Source organism: Ylistrum balloti, unplaced genomic scaffold (assembly GCF_031769215.1).
Source record: "Ylistrum balloti isolate Yb309-2 unplaced genomic scaffold, AGI_CSIRO_Ybal_v1 Utg371030, whole genome shotgun sequence".
NCBI classification, from domain to species: Eukaryota; Metazoa; Mollusca; class Bivalvia; order Pectinida; family Pectinidae; genus Ylistrum; species Ylistrum balloti.
Genome location: NW_026782572.1, coordinates 24,880 through 43,212, shown reverse-complemented (window position 1 = coordinate 43,212; position 18,333 = coordinate 24,880). Strand labels below are relative to the sequence as shown.

Genomic DNA, 18,333 nt, shown 5'->3' with positions numbered 1-18,333 from the left:
AACATCTCGAAAAATACAATCTTCATATTAGTATTATCGAGGTTGGAAAAATCATTCAGATATCTAATCTGTACTTGAATGTACCGTGTATATACTTTGTCCTCCCATCACCCACACAGTCTCCACTTGGTCATGTAATGTTATGCTGACATATTCAAGAGCCTCATCCAGACTGGCCACTACTTTATGGACATATGGGTCTCCTGAAATCTCGGCGCTTAAAAAGGGAAAAGGAAGTCGCTTAGATTCTAACATATCATGTTCTAAGCAACTTGTACACAAAAAATAACCAAAAAACAAAAAAAAAACAGAAAGAAATAAAAACATTGTATATCAATATTTATATTGTATAGCATCAAGCATGTCATGTTAGCATGTTGTCGGTATGATGTGACTGGGCTAGGCCTGGGTGTCATGTTAGCATGTTGTCAGTATAAAGTGACAGGGTGTGGCCTGGGTGTCATGTTAGCATGTTGTCAGTATAAAGTGACAGGGTGTGGCCTGGGTGTCATGTTAGCATGTTGTCAGTATAAAGTGACAGGGTGTGGCCTGGGTGTCATGTTAGCATGTTGTCAGTATAAAGTGACAGGGTGTGGCCTGGGTGTCATGTTAGCATTTTGTCAGTATAAAGTGACAGGGTGTGGCCTGGGTGTCATGTTAGCATGTTGTCAGTATGATGTGACTGGGTGTGGCCTGGGTGTCATGTTAGCATGTTACCATTATAATGTGACAGGGTTAGGCCTGGGTGACAAGTTAGCGTGTTGTCTGTATGATGTGACTGGGTGTCATGTTAGCATGTTCTCAGTATGATGTGACTGGGTGTCATATTAGCATGTTGTTGGTATGATGTGACTGGGCTAGGCCTGGATGTCATGTTAGCATGTTGCCGGTATGATGTGACTGAGTGTCATATTAGCATGTTGTCGTATGATGTGACTGGGTTAGGCCTGGGTAGCATGTTAGCATGTTGTCGGTATGATGTGACTGGGTGTGGCCTGGGTGTCATGTTAGCATGTTGTCGGTATGATGTGAATGGGTGTGGCCTGGGTGACATGTTAGCATGTTGTCAGTATGAGCTGACTGGGTGTGGACTGGGTGTCATGTTAGCATGTTGTCGGTATGATGTGAATGGGTGTGGCCTGGGTGACATGTTAGCATGTTGTCAGTATGAGCTGACTGGGTGTGGACTGGGTGTCATGTTAGCATGTTGTTGGTATGATGTGACTGGGTGTGGCCTGGGTGTCATGTTAGCATGTTGTCGGTATGATGTGACTGGGTGTGGCCTGGGTAGCATGTTGACTTGTCAGTATAAAGTGATCGGAGAGAAAGTCATGTTAACTTGAACAGTTGATGACATTTCTGTTGGGTGCACGTTGAAGTGTCCGTTGGTAATTACGTCATCCATGGATCACATCACCCTTGCTGATGCGCGTGCGAGGATGTAAAACTTCAAACAAACAATATGCCTTCTTTTTTATCTAATCAACAAACGGAAGTACATCGATTTTCATCTCTACAAACAGGACGGATGCCTATAGCAGTGTTAATGGAGATTCACGTCTCTTTGTTCTAGTACCAGCAAAAAGGCAAACCAATGGTATTGCATTCATGGTATAATGACTGTCGTTTACCTGGGGAAATATATGACCTGGGCTTATACGGCTACAATGTGTACTAGGAGCAAAACCAAAACAAGAGCGATGTGCCTCGACCGAAAATGACCCCAAAATTTACATAGGACTGCTACAGTAGTTTGTACAAACACTTACGTCGGATTCCGGCTTATCACGATGTTGATGATAGAGTCACGTGCTTTCTCTTCCATACTCGTGCATTGCCACGTCACACGACCTTTGATATTGACGCACTTTTTACCTACAGAAAAATCTTCATTATTACTTACCTAAATATGTTAATATAACTAAAACATGGAGAAACTGCATCATTATCTTTTACACAGAGTTGTCGTTCCTGTCACTAACTAAAACATGTAAGGGGTGTTTGGTGTGTTTTACACTCACTCGGTGTTCACGAAAACGGATATTGGTATCACGTATAAAATAACTTATTGAAGGTTGCCTCTATATCAAGATTTTTCAATATTTTTCCTATAAGGTTTACCTTTGATAAAAGGTATCGCTTGTTTTGTAGCCGATATCTGCTGTTGTGAACGACCATTGAGTATAATCTTTATTTTCGAGATTTTCCCGGTAACATCATAATGTTGATGACTTCTTACTACTTTTCAACACTGTGGAATTATAAACCCGGCGTGTATGGTGTCACTTTACATTTTGATGTATAAAAGGTTCCAAAGGTTTTGAATCATTACAATGAAGGTTGAACGTCAATACATCAGACAGACTCGGTATATACCAGGGTTAGAGGTCAATCCCCATAACTTCTCACTTCTTACCGTACATATACATTAAAGTCCTACATTTTATGCCCATTGTCATATTATGGGGAGTGGCGCAATGATATAGTGTTACTCACGTCCGCCACAGTTCATCGGCATCCCGTTCCGAATCTATGTCATATGTATAAAGCCTCTCAGTAGATTCAGTTTACACATTGTATTTACCCAGAGTATCAAAACATCAAGTTTTACATATCATCTAATCATATTCTGAAATATCGGAGGAACTCTCGCAGAGATATCAAGTATTTATGTTTTAAATGTAAACCCCCATGTTCCATACCTGGGTCTGATGTCTTAGATGTAAGGTTCATGTAATATCGGTATTCCTTGCTGAAATGCATAAAAAGAACATACATGTAAAATGGGGTATTTTGACCAAAAAGATAACAACAGACAGAACCACCACGAGGACTTTTACTGGTAACAGAAATACAATAAACAAAGAGCGGGAAGGGGGGGGGCGGGGGGGGGGGGGGTAACTGGGTTTAGTTGTCGCTGCTGTCATTGTCGCTATTTTTTTTCTGTTTTGTTTCATTTATTTAAAAAAAATTCTACAGCCAACAGAATGCATTTTGCCCAGAATCACGATATTATTTGACAACATTTTCTTTAACCTCTTTGATCAGGGAATTCTGTTTTACAATAACAATGATCAAGGAATTCTGGGTCATAAACACATGTGACAGTGTGTTATTTATGCTTTTTAATTTTACCTAAGTACTAGGGCATGTTTTGACAATGTCAGAAATGCATATTTTATATCTTCTGACAAGGGTCAGGTTGTTAACTTTATATGTATTTTTAATAGGTAACATGTCTATATGTCTGACATGGGTCAGATATTTATAATGTTTCATTTTTAGTTATAGAATGCCAGGTAAGTATGTCTTGTGATGTGAATTGTACTCACTATTACCTGTATGAATCCCATATATGGTAAATACATGTACATGCACAAGTTTGACCTATGACAGCCACTGACCTGTCCAGTGAACCGACATTGACGATTTTGATTGGCTAGATTCCATCATGAGAGGGAAAGTAAGCTTGATTTGAACATCGGTATTCAGTTCTTTGTTGTAGAACAGATTTAGATTCCCAAGGGGAAAGATGTATTATAATTGGTAAGTTATATATTTACTAGTATTTCAGAATATTGTAGTTAATTTATTGTTTAATATATATTACAATAAATTAGTCCTGTAGAATAAATGTATTTTTTTAATATAAAGTATATAGTATAATACATGTATCATTTTTCTCTTTGGAAGTTTGGCTATCCCAAGTTTATCTGCAGTGCTACAAATTTGCCTGATCATATTTTTAATTCTCAATTTGTGTTGTCTATTGTCATGTTAAACGGTATATGACAAGTATTAAGTAGTTGTATTAATTTTATAGATAATTGGAGAGTGATAGCGGGAGACAGCATAGTTTCAAGTGTGTATATTAGAGAACCTCTATAAACCTCTACACCATATGTAGGGTGAGTTTACTATATAAAATTATTACGTTGAAATGTATATTCGATGTTAATGAATATGAAATATGGACAGTATATGTATGTTTCAGGAAAGTAAGACAATTTAGTCATAGAAGTATTTTCTGTGTTTTGTATTATTTAATCATATAACAGTACTGTATAAGTAATGTTGATTTAAATAATCTAATTATATTGTAAAGTTGGTAAACAGTTTGTATTTGCCATAATTTAGATAATAGAGGAAAAAAATAGGTAATTATACAGTGCGAGAGTTATGTCCCCTGATGTTGTGTGTGCAATACTAAGTGTTTGTCTTTGGTTCTTTTCTATGGTTTTTTATGCATTGAATAAATGTTATTAAGAAGAAAACAAGCTTTGGCGTGGTGTTTTCACCCTGTTACACACATAACTTAGAAAATCGTTCACCGAATTCTTGGTTGCTTGGTAACAAATTTAAACAACATTCTTTAACAACAGTCATAGGAAACTGTGGAATTCTGAGTAAAAAATATTAACAACTGCCATGGCATTCTGGGTAAATAAAACCTACCTTATCTGTGGTCATGGCATTCTGGGTAAATAAAACCTACCTTATCTGTGGCCATGGCATTCTGGGTAAATAAAACCTACCTTATCTGTGGCCATGGCATTCTGGGTAAATAAAACCTACCTTATCTGTGGCCATGGCATTCTGGGTAAATAAAACCTACCTTATCTGTGGCCATGGCATTCTGGGTAATAAAACCTACCTTATCTGTGGCCATGGGATTCTGGGTAAATAAAACCTACCTTATCTGTGGCCATGGCATTCTGGGTAAATAAAACCTACCTTATCTGTGGCCATGGCATTCTGGGTAAATAAAACCTACCTTATCTGTGGCCATGGCATTCTGGGTAAATAAAACCTACCTTATCTGTGGCCATGGCATTCTGGGTAATAAAACCTACCTTATCTGTGGCCATGGCATTCTGGGTAAATAAAACCTACCTTATCTGTGGCCATGGGATTCTGGGTAATAAAACCTACCTTATCTGTGGCCATGGCATTCTGGGTAATAAAACCTACCTTATCTGTGGCCATGGCATTCTGGGTAAATAAAACCTACCTTATCTGTGGCCATGGCATTCTGGGTAAATAAAACCTACCTTATCTGTGGCCATGGCATTCTGGGTAATTAAACCTACCTTAACGACGGCCAAGGAAGTTTGTTCGCCATCCCGATACCTCTGTTACTACACATAGCTGCCATGACGTTGAACGACATCTCGCTTGCTTTTGTCACACACTGAAATATAAAAAATGCTGTCACATAGATTGTCTTCCCGTATCTAGGTCGAGGGTTTAATATTCAGTCTCGTTGTCACTGTCCTGACCGGGAAAGGTATACCCTTATGTGATGTCCGTAAACGTCCTTATATGACACTACGTTTAATAGCTCGAAGTCACCAGTCTCGCCAGCGGTGATGACAACACCAAGAAGATATTCACGGATAACGAAGCCTTGTTCGATTGAAAAAAAAATGATAAAGCTCGTTAAGGCAACACGATACATATCTAAATGACACATTTGTTATGAAAACGTTTCGACTCAGTGATCTTGACATAGAGAACACGTGGAAATGGCTGCACAGTAACACATTATACCGTATCTACAGAAGCTGAAGAGTTCCATAAGAGTAGAGTTAGTTTGACAGGCAATCCATTTACTGACAAATGTTTACGGTTTCCTTGTATCAAAACGCTACAAATCGAACGCTATCAAGAAGCAAATTTCACGTGTAGTTTTCATTAAGCCGTAAAATGCTAGATTTGACCGCAGGAGTCGTTTATAACGACCATAAATACCGTTACAAGACAGTTCAATGTTTGTATTTTCATCCCCTAAACGTATTGCTATCTTACGCAACATATTATCGACCGCTTAATCCGCAAAATGGAACAGCTTTTAATCCGTCAAGTTGTCATCTGGCAAGTTGGATGGCCATTTTGACGGTATACCACAATCCCTATCAGAATATATATAACACGATAAATGCTGTTATTAAGGGTACCGAAATACACTCTGGTCGGGACTGGATGTCCCGTTTTCGTTACTTATAAAAGTAACGTTATGATGGCTAGGGGCAGTAATGAAATTCGTGGCTCTTTATTACTTAACTTCTTACTGGTTTGTTTATATGATGCAAATCAGAATACAGCCAATAAGAGGAATCATGTGATTTATCCTTTATTATGCTTATCACGGTATACAATGTAGATATAGATATAAGTCTGAAGGTTTATCACGGTATACAATGTAGATATAGATATAAGTCTGAAGGTTTATCACGGTCTGAAGGTTTATCACGGTATACAATGTAGATATAGATATAAGTCTGAAGGTTTATCACGGTATACAATGTAGATATAAGTCTGAAGGTTTATCACGGTATACAATGTAGATATAGATATAAGTCTGAAGGTTTATCACGGTATACAATGTAGATATAGATATAAGTCTGAAGGTTTATCACGGTATACAATGTAGATATAGATATAAGTCTGAAGGTTTATCACGGTATACAATGTAGATATAGATATAAGTCTGAAGGTTTATCACGATATACAATGTAGATATAGATATAAGTCTGAAGGTTTATCACGGACATACAATGTAGATATAGATATAAGTCTGAAGGTTTATCACGGTATACAATGTAGATATAGATATAAGTCTGAAGGTTTATCACGGTATACAATGTAGATATAGATATAAGTCTGAAGGTTTATCACGACATACAATGTAGATATAAACTGAAGGTTTATCACGGTATACAATGTAGATATAAGTATGAAGGTTTATCACGGACATACAATGTAGATATAAGTCTGAAGGTTTATCAAGGTTTATATATATATGTAATGGTTTATTTGTGATTTCGAAAAGTGCTCGGACGTTAATCAAAAGTCCTTTTGGTCTTTGGTCAAAAGGCGCCGCAAGACTTCTTCTGGCGCTGATGGTACGGATATGAACTTTAGTGGAACCGCCGTCAGAGATCCAGGTCTCCTAGCCTTTCATTGGGGTGAATATTTTAGTGAAATTTATTCTAAGTCCGAATCTGCGAGCTTTGATACTCCCTTTGAAAAAAGAGTTAATACCTCAGTGGCCAATATTTTGTCCTATCATGAAATAGACGATAATTTTGGTGAAGAATTCTCCAAATTTGAGATAAAAGCTGTCTGTAAAGGCTTACCATGTGGTAAGGCAGCTGGTTACGACCTTATTGTATACGAGCACATACTTTACGCTCCTGATACTATGTACGATTGTTTACATGTTCTTTTTCATGCTTTTGTAAGGCTAGAATATGTCCCTTCTCTCCTCACTAAAGGTCTTATCTCTACACTGTATAAAGGTCATAACAAACCAAAAAACGATACAAATAGTTACCGTGCTATCTCTTTGCTGCCAGTTATTTTGAAAGTTTTTGAAAAACTGTTACTTATTAGGCTTGAAGCTCAGGATTTACTTGTACCTAATCCGGTACAAAACGGGTTTCAAAGAAATGTTAGTAGCACAATGACGTCATTTTTAGTTCATGAATCAGTCTCTTATGCTTGCGACAGTAACAACAAACTTTTTACCTGTTTTCCTGACGCTGCCAAGGCATTTGACTGTGTTTGGCATAACGGCCTATTTTACAAACTTCACAATTTAGGTCTCAAGTCAAAGTACCTTCACGTGATTGTTTCGATATATTCCAATATGTATAGTGCAGTTTTATACCAAGGTTTCATCTCTAACTGGTTCACGATATGCCAAGGTACGCGTCAGGGGAGCATTATTTCACCCTGGCTCTATACATTTTTCATTAATGATTTACTTGATGAATTGTTTTTCAAAATATGCTCTAGATTTGTATGGTGTAAATGCTACATGTCCCAACTCAAGCAGACGATATAACGCTGCTGTCTCTATGTAAACGTGGCTTAGACAATCTTATGGACATCTGCTATAACTATGGTTGTAAGTGGAGATTTTTCTATAATGCTTCGAAATCAACCGTTATTGTATTTAATGGAAGTAAAAGTGTATTTTCAAAGGCTAATAATCGTAATTGGAATCTCGGTTGCGATGCCGTGGTTGAATCTACAAATTGTAAACATGTTGGTATTTTTATTAACAAGTTCAAACCAGGCAGTCCAGATGTCGATGAGATTGTGCATAAGCTACGTGGACAGTGCTTTGCCCTGCTTCATTGTAATTTGTTTGGCACCGGCATTAATCCCTTGACAGGTGCCAAGTTGTATAAATCTGTTGTGATGCCAAGCAGTCTTTTTGGCTGTGAACTTTGGCATTCTCTTTCAGAAACCGAATGGAATCGCATTGAATCAGTTCATCACTTATGTGCAAAGCTGATTCAAGGTTTTCCTCGCCGGACTAGATCCGATATTGCCCTAAGTATGCTCGGGTTTACATCTATTCGCCTTTGTATTGAGCTATCAAAGCTCCGTTTTTTCTCTGCTTTATGCGATATAGATACTCGTTTAGCAGTTAAAAGGTTGTTCTTAAAGAGACTTTTTCGTATATTTCGGCTTCCGTGGCAAGAAAGTTGACATTATTCTAGATATGTGGAATCTATTTCACCGGTGTGATTTACAAGATTTTTTATACCAATTTTTGCAAACTGGTGTCTTTCCGCCTAAAAGCCACTGGAAACACCTAACAAAGAACATTCTGATCAGCACGTACTCCTCTGGTTGGAGTGAACGTCTAAATAACAGTGATGATTTTTGCAGATTTAAACATTTGCAGCGGGATGTTAGTCCCTCTCCTCTATGGTACCTTGCGAAATGTTCTCCATATCTCTACCAGACTTATAAAAATGTAGCAAAGCTTTGGTGCGTTCCTCCAAATTGCGAACTATCTTGTGCTCAGTACAAACTACTAGTCGACGATGCAGTTGCCCACTGTATTTTTGACTGCAGTAGTTCCACAGTATTAAATCTACGTGACATTTTTTTCACCAAAATAGTCAACGACTACCCGGTGAATGTCTATGTTACACTAGTTAACTCGTGTAGAGAGGTTCAAATTGCCACTATTCTTGGAAGTCCATTTGCAAAAGACTGTTGTATTTTTGCCGAAAAGGCCTCTTTACTTACATTAAACTAGTCGTTAGTCAGCATTAATTTTATGTCCTTGTAATTATCACTTCATTATCGCTTCTCTGTACCTTTCTCTTTCTTCATTATATTTCTAAATACTTTGTGTCATAATATAATATAAGTACATGTATCTTCATTTGTAACTCTTCAATTTTGGAGGAATAAAGAAATGAATGAATGAATGTAGGACACCGAGAGACGATTTTCCTGCGATGATAGAGACCATGGGGTATTGCCATGAAATACTGGCGAAGATCAAACCAAAGCATCCTAGCTTTGAAAATCTGTTTACGACTCAAATTGAATAGCAATGTTCTGGATTTGATTTTATCTCCTTAATATCAGTCTGACGTATATCTCTGTACTTAACATATATTAATCACTTGTCTAACATATGTTGAACAACCCAGACTTCGTAACCGTGTCCGATACATACTTTGGCGGAAAGAGTCAAACGCAGTGAAGCGGGACTTGTAGAGTTGGAGATCACTCCCTTCAGTGGTAGAAAGGATGTGAACTGAAACGATATGGCAGCAACTAGGTAAAGACTGGGTTTCATTTAATCACAAAACTAACCCGCTATCAGTGTGAACACACATATCACTTAGTTTTCTTTTAACACGCGGGAAATCGATTGACTGGAGAATCCTATTTTCTTCATTGTGAAGTCATCAATGAAAAAGGAATAGAGAATATCGCAAACTTTCGTCTTTAATCAGATGTTGTTTTCACGAATATTTGTTGATGTATTTGAGTTATGTGATAAATAGAATCTTGCATTCGTTTCCATATATCGAGCCTTTCGCGAGGCGAAATCAAACATTCAAAGGCCACTTTTGCGTAAACGGTTCAGGTGGTTTTGCGATTATTCCAAAAACACGAACGCACATATACTGGATGCTGCAACTGATATATGTAATGCTTAAAATGCACAGTTTCAGAATTCCCTGTCAAGCATAATACAATTAACTAAAATTAAGATATTATCCATTTCACTCATACTTAATAGCATAATGCTTCCGGAAATATGTCAGTGCACCTACCCTGCTCTATGCTGAAATTCTGAAAACTAATGATATTCATCAAGTTAGTTTCGGACAGATATGACTGGACCCCTCAATCAGCACGTGACAAATAATCCGCAGTCCAGCCTCGGTCCCAATCTGTACATGATGTTTTTCTTGCAGGTTCAACCGGTCCAACCGTTTCAACTGCTTCGGCGAAAGACTTACGGTTTCTTAATCCCACATGGAATGCAGTTTCGTTTAAGATCCTCTTTTTAAATGGTATAGCTGGTAACAAGACTAATTTAAATATATTTAATTAATATGTTTCAATGTTACAGATGTACATCAGCTGGTTGGATGGGATGTTCACGTGACGTCGTTGTAGACTATTGGTCCTATCATTCTGATTTAACAGAGTTGCTGACCTTCCATCAATGTCAGCACAGGTGGTATATATTGACAGTCGATAAGGGCTGACATTGTTACCGGTAGGGGCCGCGGTGATTGAGCACTTTCCTTCTCGTGTGTAACCCATGTGGTTTACGGAATCCGTATACATACATCGTACCGATGTACCTGTGTTGTAATAGTGTAATCGTGTCACGTGATGTCCCGTGTACACGTACATGTGTATGTTTAGTAAATATATACGACGTGACCAATGACACTGACCGCTAAACCCGGCATGCGTGTCACAGGCATTTCCGCCACTTACCCCCTAATACCGCCCCGGTCCCTAAATAACCCGTCACTCGAGCTCTGACCGTGCTAGTGAGAGCAGCTATACTTGTATACTTACAAAAAGGGAACTTGGATAGCGACTGCGGTGGGAGGCCTGGTTTCATCTTTATATACAGTGAAACTCACTTTCGTCGAACATGCATGAGTCGAATACATCGGATGAGTCGAACGTTTCGTTAGGTCCCGATTTTTTCTCCTCTTTATCTTAGTAAATTAAACACGGATGAATCGAACACTGTTGAATCGAATACTGTGGTTGTGTCGAATATATTTCGTGGTCCGTCCCTTCTAAATCGTACAAAAAAAATCCATGTTTGTGTCGAACATTCAGACAACACGTTGTCTCAGGTAAATTTTCCTAGTCGGTAACGAGTGTGATCGGTCAGCCGTAACGGTGGCCTATATGCACAATGTAATGTCAGGGTATCGATCCACCTAATCCTTTTGTTTATACAGGTGCACAGGTAAATATCTCATTTAACCAAGAACTATGCGATCAAACAGCCATTGAAATAAAACATCTCATGTTTACTTTTCGCCCGTGAGTTGTTATTCTATTTGAGTGAACATGTCAACATTTGAGTGGAAGTGTAAAAGGGGGCTATAAATTAGGGTGAAAATTCGGGATTTGTCATTCATTCCACACTCTCAATCATGAGTTCAAATGAGCAATCTAGTGAAGGACCCAAGTCATCTGGGGGGATAACTGGATCTACTGCCGTCCGCGATGCCTGCGACACCATCATGACGCATTCCGAGAACTCCGAGGAGTGTGACGAACTTTTGGCCATGATGACTTACATCTCCGGAAAAATTTCTATGACCTTGCTTAGTGTATTCGATGGAGAATATTTGTCTCAACGATACAAATGCTATAAATGTGAGCACAATATGTGTACATGTATTTTGTAAGTATTGTTTGCACGAAGTACCCAGTGTAACGTGTGTCTTTTGTGCAATCTTGTACACATAATCCACGTGTTTGTGACAATGATGATTACAGTAACTGTCATTGACCTACGATTTATTTGTATTTTAATAAAAGATAATTGTTATTATAAAACAGAGATGTTGTCTTATTCTTTTCATTAACACCTTGCTATCAGACACGATCGGCGAAAATAGGGTCAGTTTAAATATACGATGTCTCGATTACAGACGATAGACAAAAGCACTGTTGAGTCGAACCATCGGATAAGTCGAATATTTTACTTGGTCCCATCGACTTCGACTTATCCGAGGTTTACTGTTTTTAAAAAAACGTAGTGGAAACAAGAACCTCAGCGTGTGTTGTCTTTAACGACCCCGGTGACACGTGTAACGGGGTCAAAATTATTTCAACTCCGTGTACTCGGAGAGATAGAATTCAAATGTTCCGTAGTACTAAGGACAACAAAAGAAACCCACAAGACAGAAACTTTTAACCAATCAAACAACTTCGTAAAAGTCCGTCGATTTAATTGATCATTCTATTGACATGAATGCTAACTATAAATCGGATAGTATATTGGGAACAGGTGATTTTAATGAAAATCAATTAGCTACAAACCCTTATCGTATTGTTGATTTCATGTATCGATATAATTTTATTCAATTTGTTTACGAAACCACTCATTTTACAGAAAACTCATCCTCTGTTTTAGATATATTTATGACAAATGATATAGGCGTTATTAAGGAAGTTGTGGTTGGAGAATCTTCTTTACCTGGTGAGACTAGATATCACTGTCCTATTTATACATATGAGACTAGATATCACTGTCCTATTTATACATATGAGACTAGATATCACTGTCCTATTTATACATATGAGACTAGATATCACTGTCCTATTTATACATATGAGACTAGATATCACTGTCCTATTTATACATATGAGACTAGATATCACTGTCCTATTTATACATATGAGACTAGATATCACTGTCCTATTTATTCATGTTTAGGTGTTGGTGTAATACTGTGAATTTTCTCTCCATGAACTCCGGCTTTCCGCCACCATCCAAAACCTGGCACGGCTTTTCATGGCCTTGGCTGTTAATAGGACGTAAAGGTACAATAAACAGGCATTTACTTTGGTTCGGTTCGCTCATACAGAAATTTCTTTTCGTTTAAATTTCATTAAAGTAATATAAGACATATTTATCTTTGCGAGCACTGACGAGTGAAAATTAAAACCTCGAGAAGAGATTCATAAAATTTCATTTGAAACGAGAATAAATTCAAGAAGTTTTGTTATCATATGACTAAAAGCGGTATATCTTACAGGTGATTTCAAAGTCAAAATATGGAAGACAAAATCAAACGTTTTTGCGCCAGTTTCAACTCGTGACGTATGGTCATTGTCTTTGATATGACACAATAACAGATTTCCGATTAACTTTGCCAATGACAAACGCTCCAGGTTATATAACACATTGGTGACATATATGAACGACTTGCTGGATAACAGTAAGATTGTATTACTGTCTAAATGATCTCTGTTGAAGTCTAAAGCTAAACTTCCGATATCTGAAGAGTCACTACTGCATCGATTGAAATCTGTCACGTGGTACATCATGTTGGATTAAAGTGTTTACGTCGAAGCGCGTAATAGATGAGCTGGTGATTTGGAATCATGCGTCAAATCTGCACGATTAGTTATTCATGAAGATTTTTATCGTGTGCTCAGAGTTGACAAGCTGTGCGTGATCAGTGGGATAGATAGCTATGTACATAAATCTGGTGATTTCTATTTTGATGTTCCTTACACTCAAGTTAAGTTAAGGGATAAGTAGGGGCGGGGACAACATGCGTACAATACGTCACAAGCATTGTACAGATTACCATTTCACCATACCAACAGAATTAAGTGGGATTTTTCGCTTCTTTTCCTTTTATTTTCATGATTAGTTCAAATTTGTAGGAAGTGGCCGATAACTTTCGTTGCCAAAATCTTACATGGCCGCTGCAAGCCATTTTGTTTTTTCTAATCAGTCCAAATTTCAAATGGGCACAACAGCTAGGTAAAAGGAGTAACCTAAACACATCCAGCAATACCCACGAAACGATAACAAATTTTAATTGTCGAAACCCAAGATGGCCACTTGTCAGCATTTTTTCTCTCTCTCTTTTCTCATTAGTGCCAAAATCAAAAGGACACAACCTCCAACAAGCTATTCAAAAGAGAAAACTTTTTCATGACCAAAATTCAACGTGGCCTCATGTCCGTCTTCTTTTTTCTTGATCTGTCCAAAACTGAAAGGAGCACAACCAGGGACCAATGATAATCTGCTAGTGAAACCTGAGAAAGATCCATCTAGCAGATAACAAGAACTGTGTGCGGACGGACCACAGACAATGGCGTTTTGCATGGTCCATCATCTAACTACGAAGAAATGACCCTTATAAAGGTGGATAACGAAGGTATGTTTTATTCCTTAAGTTCAAGACAACCCGCCTTCCTTTCTTTATGAGTTCAGCATGGCCCTTATAAAGGTGGACAACGAAGTTATGTTTTACTTCTTAAGTTCCAGACAACCCTACAACCTTTCTTTATGAGTTCAGCATGAACATTTTTTCTTTCTCATTTCCGGTACTGTTTTTCCAAAACCATGTCGGGATGTGCTGGACGAAAACATAAATTGCAAGTCTTTCATCCATGCTCCTTTTAAAAGTGGAGGCACATCCGAAGTGATTTGATTGGTCTAGAGCGGGTTTCGGGAGAGAAAAAAATGTCCCGACCGCTCACTAGTATGACAAGTCTTCTCGTCTTATCCACACGGCGTCGCTCATGGAACCTAAAATCTTGCCATGAAATGTTAGAGGTGCGGAGAGCGGTAGTGAGCACAACTCATCGAGGAACTAGGAGGAATTAAATGACTGAAACCCATTCCAGAACCTGACACCAGGACGACATTGGACTTATTGACAGAATAAGACTCAGTTAGAACACTTAAGAGTATCTGTATGTCTGCTGATGGTCTCATCAAACCATGTTTACTCGGCTTCTTGTCCATTAGCTCGACGCCCGATATTCGGTCAGTGGTTGTAATGTGCACTGATCATGTTATCGTTTTATCTAGAGCTCGGCTAAACGAGAGAATGACGGTCAGGTTCACGAAAAACTTCAATTAGGCTCTGCATATATTCCTAAAAGATTCTCAAAAAATTTCATCCTAAACCGTATTGTTGAAGAACTACTTTCCTGCCTTTATCTCTATTTCTCCTTTTACCGGTTGATGGTCCTAATCACCTTTAAAATGTTGAGGGATCATTTAGACTGTAATGATAATAATAATAACGTTCTTCTTGCCTTTCTCGTCCCTAAACAGCTATCTTATTTCCCTCATCCTGTCCCTAAACAGCTATCTTCTTTCCCTCATCCTGTCCCTAAACAGCTATCTTATTTCCCTCATCCTGTCCCTAAACAGCTATCTTATTTCCCTCATCCTGTCCCTAAACAGCTATCTTTTTTCCCTCATCCTGTCCCTAAACAACACTGTCTTGCTTTCCTACTGTCCCTAAACAGTTATCTTATTTCCCTCATCCTGTCCATAAACAGCTATCTTCTTTCCCTCATCCTGTCCCTAAACAGCTATCTTCTTTCCCTCATCCTGTCCCTTAACAACATTGTCTTGCTTTCCTACTGTCCCTAAACAGTTATCTTATTTCCCTCATCCTGTCCCTAAACAGCTATCTTCTTTCCCTCATCCTGTCCATAAACAGCTATCTTCTTTCCTTCATCCTGTCCCTAAACAGCTATCTTATTTCCTCATCCTGTCCCTAAACAACATTGTCTTGCTTTCCTACTGTCCCTAAACAGTTATCTTATTTCCCTCATCCTGTCCATAAACAGCTATCTTCTTTCCCTCATCCTGTCCCTAAACAACATTGTCTTGCTTTCCTACTGTCCCTAAACAGTTATCTTATTTCCCTCATCCTGTCCATAAACAGCTATCTTCTTTCCCTCATCCTGTCCCTAAACAGCTATCTTCTTTCCCTCATCCTGTTCCTAAACAGTTATCTTATTTCCCTCAACCTGTCCCTAAACAGCTATCTTCTTTCCCTCATCCTGTCCCTAAACAGCTATCTTCTTTCCTTCATCCTGTCCCTAAACAGCTATCTTCTTTCCCTCATCCTGTCCCTTAACAACATTTTCTTGCTTTCCGACTGTCCCTAAACAGTTATCTTCTTTCCCTCATCCTGTCCCTAAACAGCTATCTTCTTTCCCTCATCCTGTCCCTAAACAGCTATCTTCTTTCCCTCATCCTGTCCCTTAACAACATGTTTTTGCTTTCCTACTGTCCCTAAACAGTTATCTTCTTTCCCTCATCCTGTCCCTAAACAGTTATCTTCTTTCCCTCATCCTGTCCCTAAACAGCTATCTTCTTTCCGTCATCCTGTCCCTAAACAGCTATCTTATTTCCCTCATCCTGTCCCTAAACAGCTATCTTATTTCCCTCATCCTGTCCATAAACAGCTATCTTCTTTCCGTCATCCTGTCCCTAAACAGCTATCTTCTTTCTCTCATCCTGTCCTTAACAACATTTTCTTGCCTTCCTTCTGTCCCTAAACAACTCCTTCCTTCTGTCCCTAAACAACTCCTTCCTATTGTCCCTAAACAACTCCTTTCTTCTGTCCCTAAACAACTCCTTCCTTCTGTCCCTAAACAACTCCTTTCTTCTGTCCTCATACAAGTACTTTTCTTCTTTCCTTTTTGACTAACTGCTTTCTTTTCGATGTTTCTCATGACATTGCCTACATGTGCCCTTGAAGTTTAGCGATCATTAGCGTTAGGAAAGCAATGAATTCTGTTCTCAGAACATGACATACAAAAGCGAATTAAAATGCCCTAAACACCTTAGACGGCCTTAACAAGTTTTAAGGAAAACTCAAAACAAACGAAATTGTTTAATTGGTAACAATCAGAGTAAAGAGCTTACACGGGCCAATCAGAATAAAAAGCTGGCATTGTTCAGAGAAATGAGCTGAAATGGTCCAATCAGAGTAAAGTGAAGACATAGTCCAATCAGAGTAAAGAGCAGTTAAGGTCCAATCAGAGCACAAAGCTGACATTATTCAGAGTAAAGATCTGAAATGGTCCAATCAGAATAAAGAGCTGATATTGTCCAATCAGCATAAAGAGCTGACATGGACCAATCAAAGTAAAGAGTTGAATAGTGTAAAAGTAAAGTTTTATATCTTCACAGCATTGACAATTCTCCTAAAGAAGTTAATGTACTGGCATTAACACTAACCACTTTTTTAATACATTTAATCCCTTTAGTTATACAAATAAAAACTAAAGTACAAAAATTTGACCTTGAACCCAAACTGACTTTGATTTTAGACAAACAGGTTCTACACATTTCCTTGTTCTTCTACTTGTATAAAATTTCATCGTCCTACATTCTTCGAGTCAAGGATTATAGGGGTATTTAATAAATTTGGTAAATGTGACCCTGCCAGCCAAAAGTTGACTTGTCATCCTCTGTGAATCAGAAGTCAGGACACAGACAAAGATTTTTTTAACTTGAATGTGATTTTTGCCTAAGGTGTATAGACCTAATCAAAGTACTGAAAGGCTAAACGTATTGAAAAATGTTCACAAATAACAGCAAAGCTATATTCCTTTCCCCATACTCCTACACTTTGGAATGCAAAAATTACTAAAATAAGAGAACCAGAGGCTATTTTTCTTAATTTTAAGCAATTTTATATCTTCTTTAATTCTTATTTCAATAATGTGAACAAATCAAAATAGATAAAAAAAATTAACAAAATACACACAACCATATATTTATCGCCAACAAGCCAAATGATAAATAGCTCTATGATGAAGTTGACTAAATAAAACATTTGAAATACCCAAAATGTTGCAATTACTATCCTATCAATATGAGGATTTAAACAAATCGAAAGGACTTTATACCTACTTCTTTATTTTGAATGTATTGCAAAGTAATAGTCCTTACTTATTGTGATTATATTTGTAGTTGAAGAAAGTAGATAAGGTGTACACAGCATTTCAGATAGATTAAAGTGTAAGTAATTACATTAAATGTATTTACATGCCTGTCTTCCTTGAAGTATCATGGTTAGACTTTTCTTGCAGTAATTATGACTATAAAGACATAGTTCTTTGAGATTAAACCAGACTTCCATATATATAAAAAATTTACAATATTTTCACTATAGCTTATACCAGGTACTATTTCTGATCTCCAATGCATTAGATAATGTCACCATGACACGCTAAATGAATAAATATGTTATGGAAATATTTCGTTCTAGTTAATTGATAATTATAAACATGAATATTTTGGGTTTTTTTATACGCGCTTTGTTTGAAGAAATATTTCCAATTCAAGGAACTTTGATACACATTAACAAACCTTGAGAAATCAGCACAATCAACCTTCATCGAATAAAACAAAAAGACAAAAAATATAAGTTATAACAGAGTCAACATCATGATCAGTACAGTATTAAAATATATTATTCATAAATCATGAGCACCAAATGTACCTTGCCTACGAAGCGCAAACTT

General features: G+C 37.7%; 1 protein-coding gene across 3 annotated transcripts in view; it reads right to left on the bottom strand.

The window, feature by feature from the left end:
• The window catches only part of LOC132560190 (dihydrofolate reductase-like), a 31,997-nt gene that overhangs the window by 2,055 nt on the left and 11,609 nt on the right, over nt 1-18,333 (bottom strand). For 2 of the 3 annotated variants that reach the window (XM_060224842.1, XM_060224843.1), the window contains exons 7-10: nt 5,091-5,191; nt 2,703-2,752; nt 1,770-1,875; nt 85-217 (exon numbers count right to left, since the gene is read on the bottom strand). In XM_060224842.1, coding sequence (XP_060080825.1) covers nt 85-217; nt 1,770-1,875; nt 2,703-2,752; nt 5,091-5,191 — 390 coding nt within the window. The remainder of the gene's footprint in view (nt 1-84; nt 218-1,769; nt 1,876-2,702; nt 2,753-5,090; nt 5,192-18,333) is intronic. The other variant, XM_060224844.1, reaches the window with a different exon arrangement.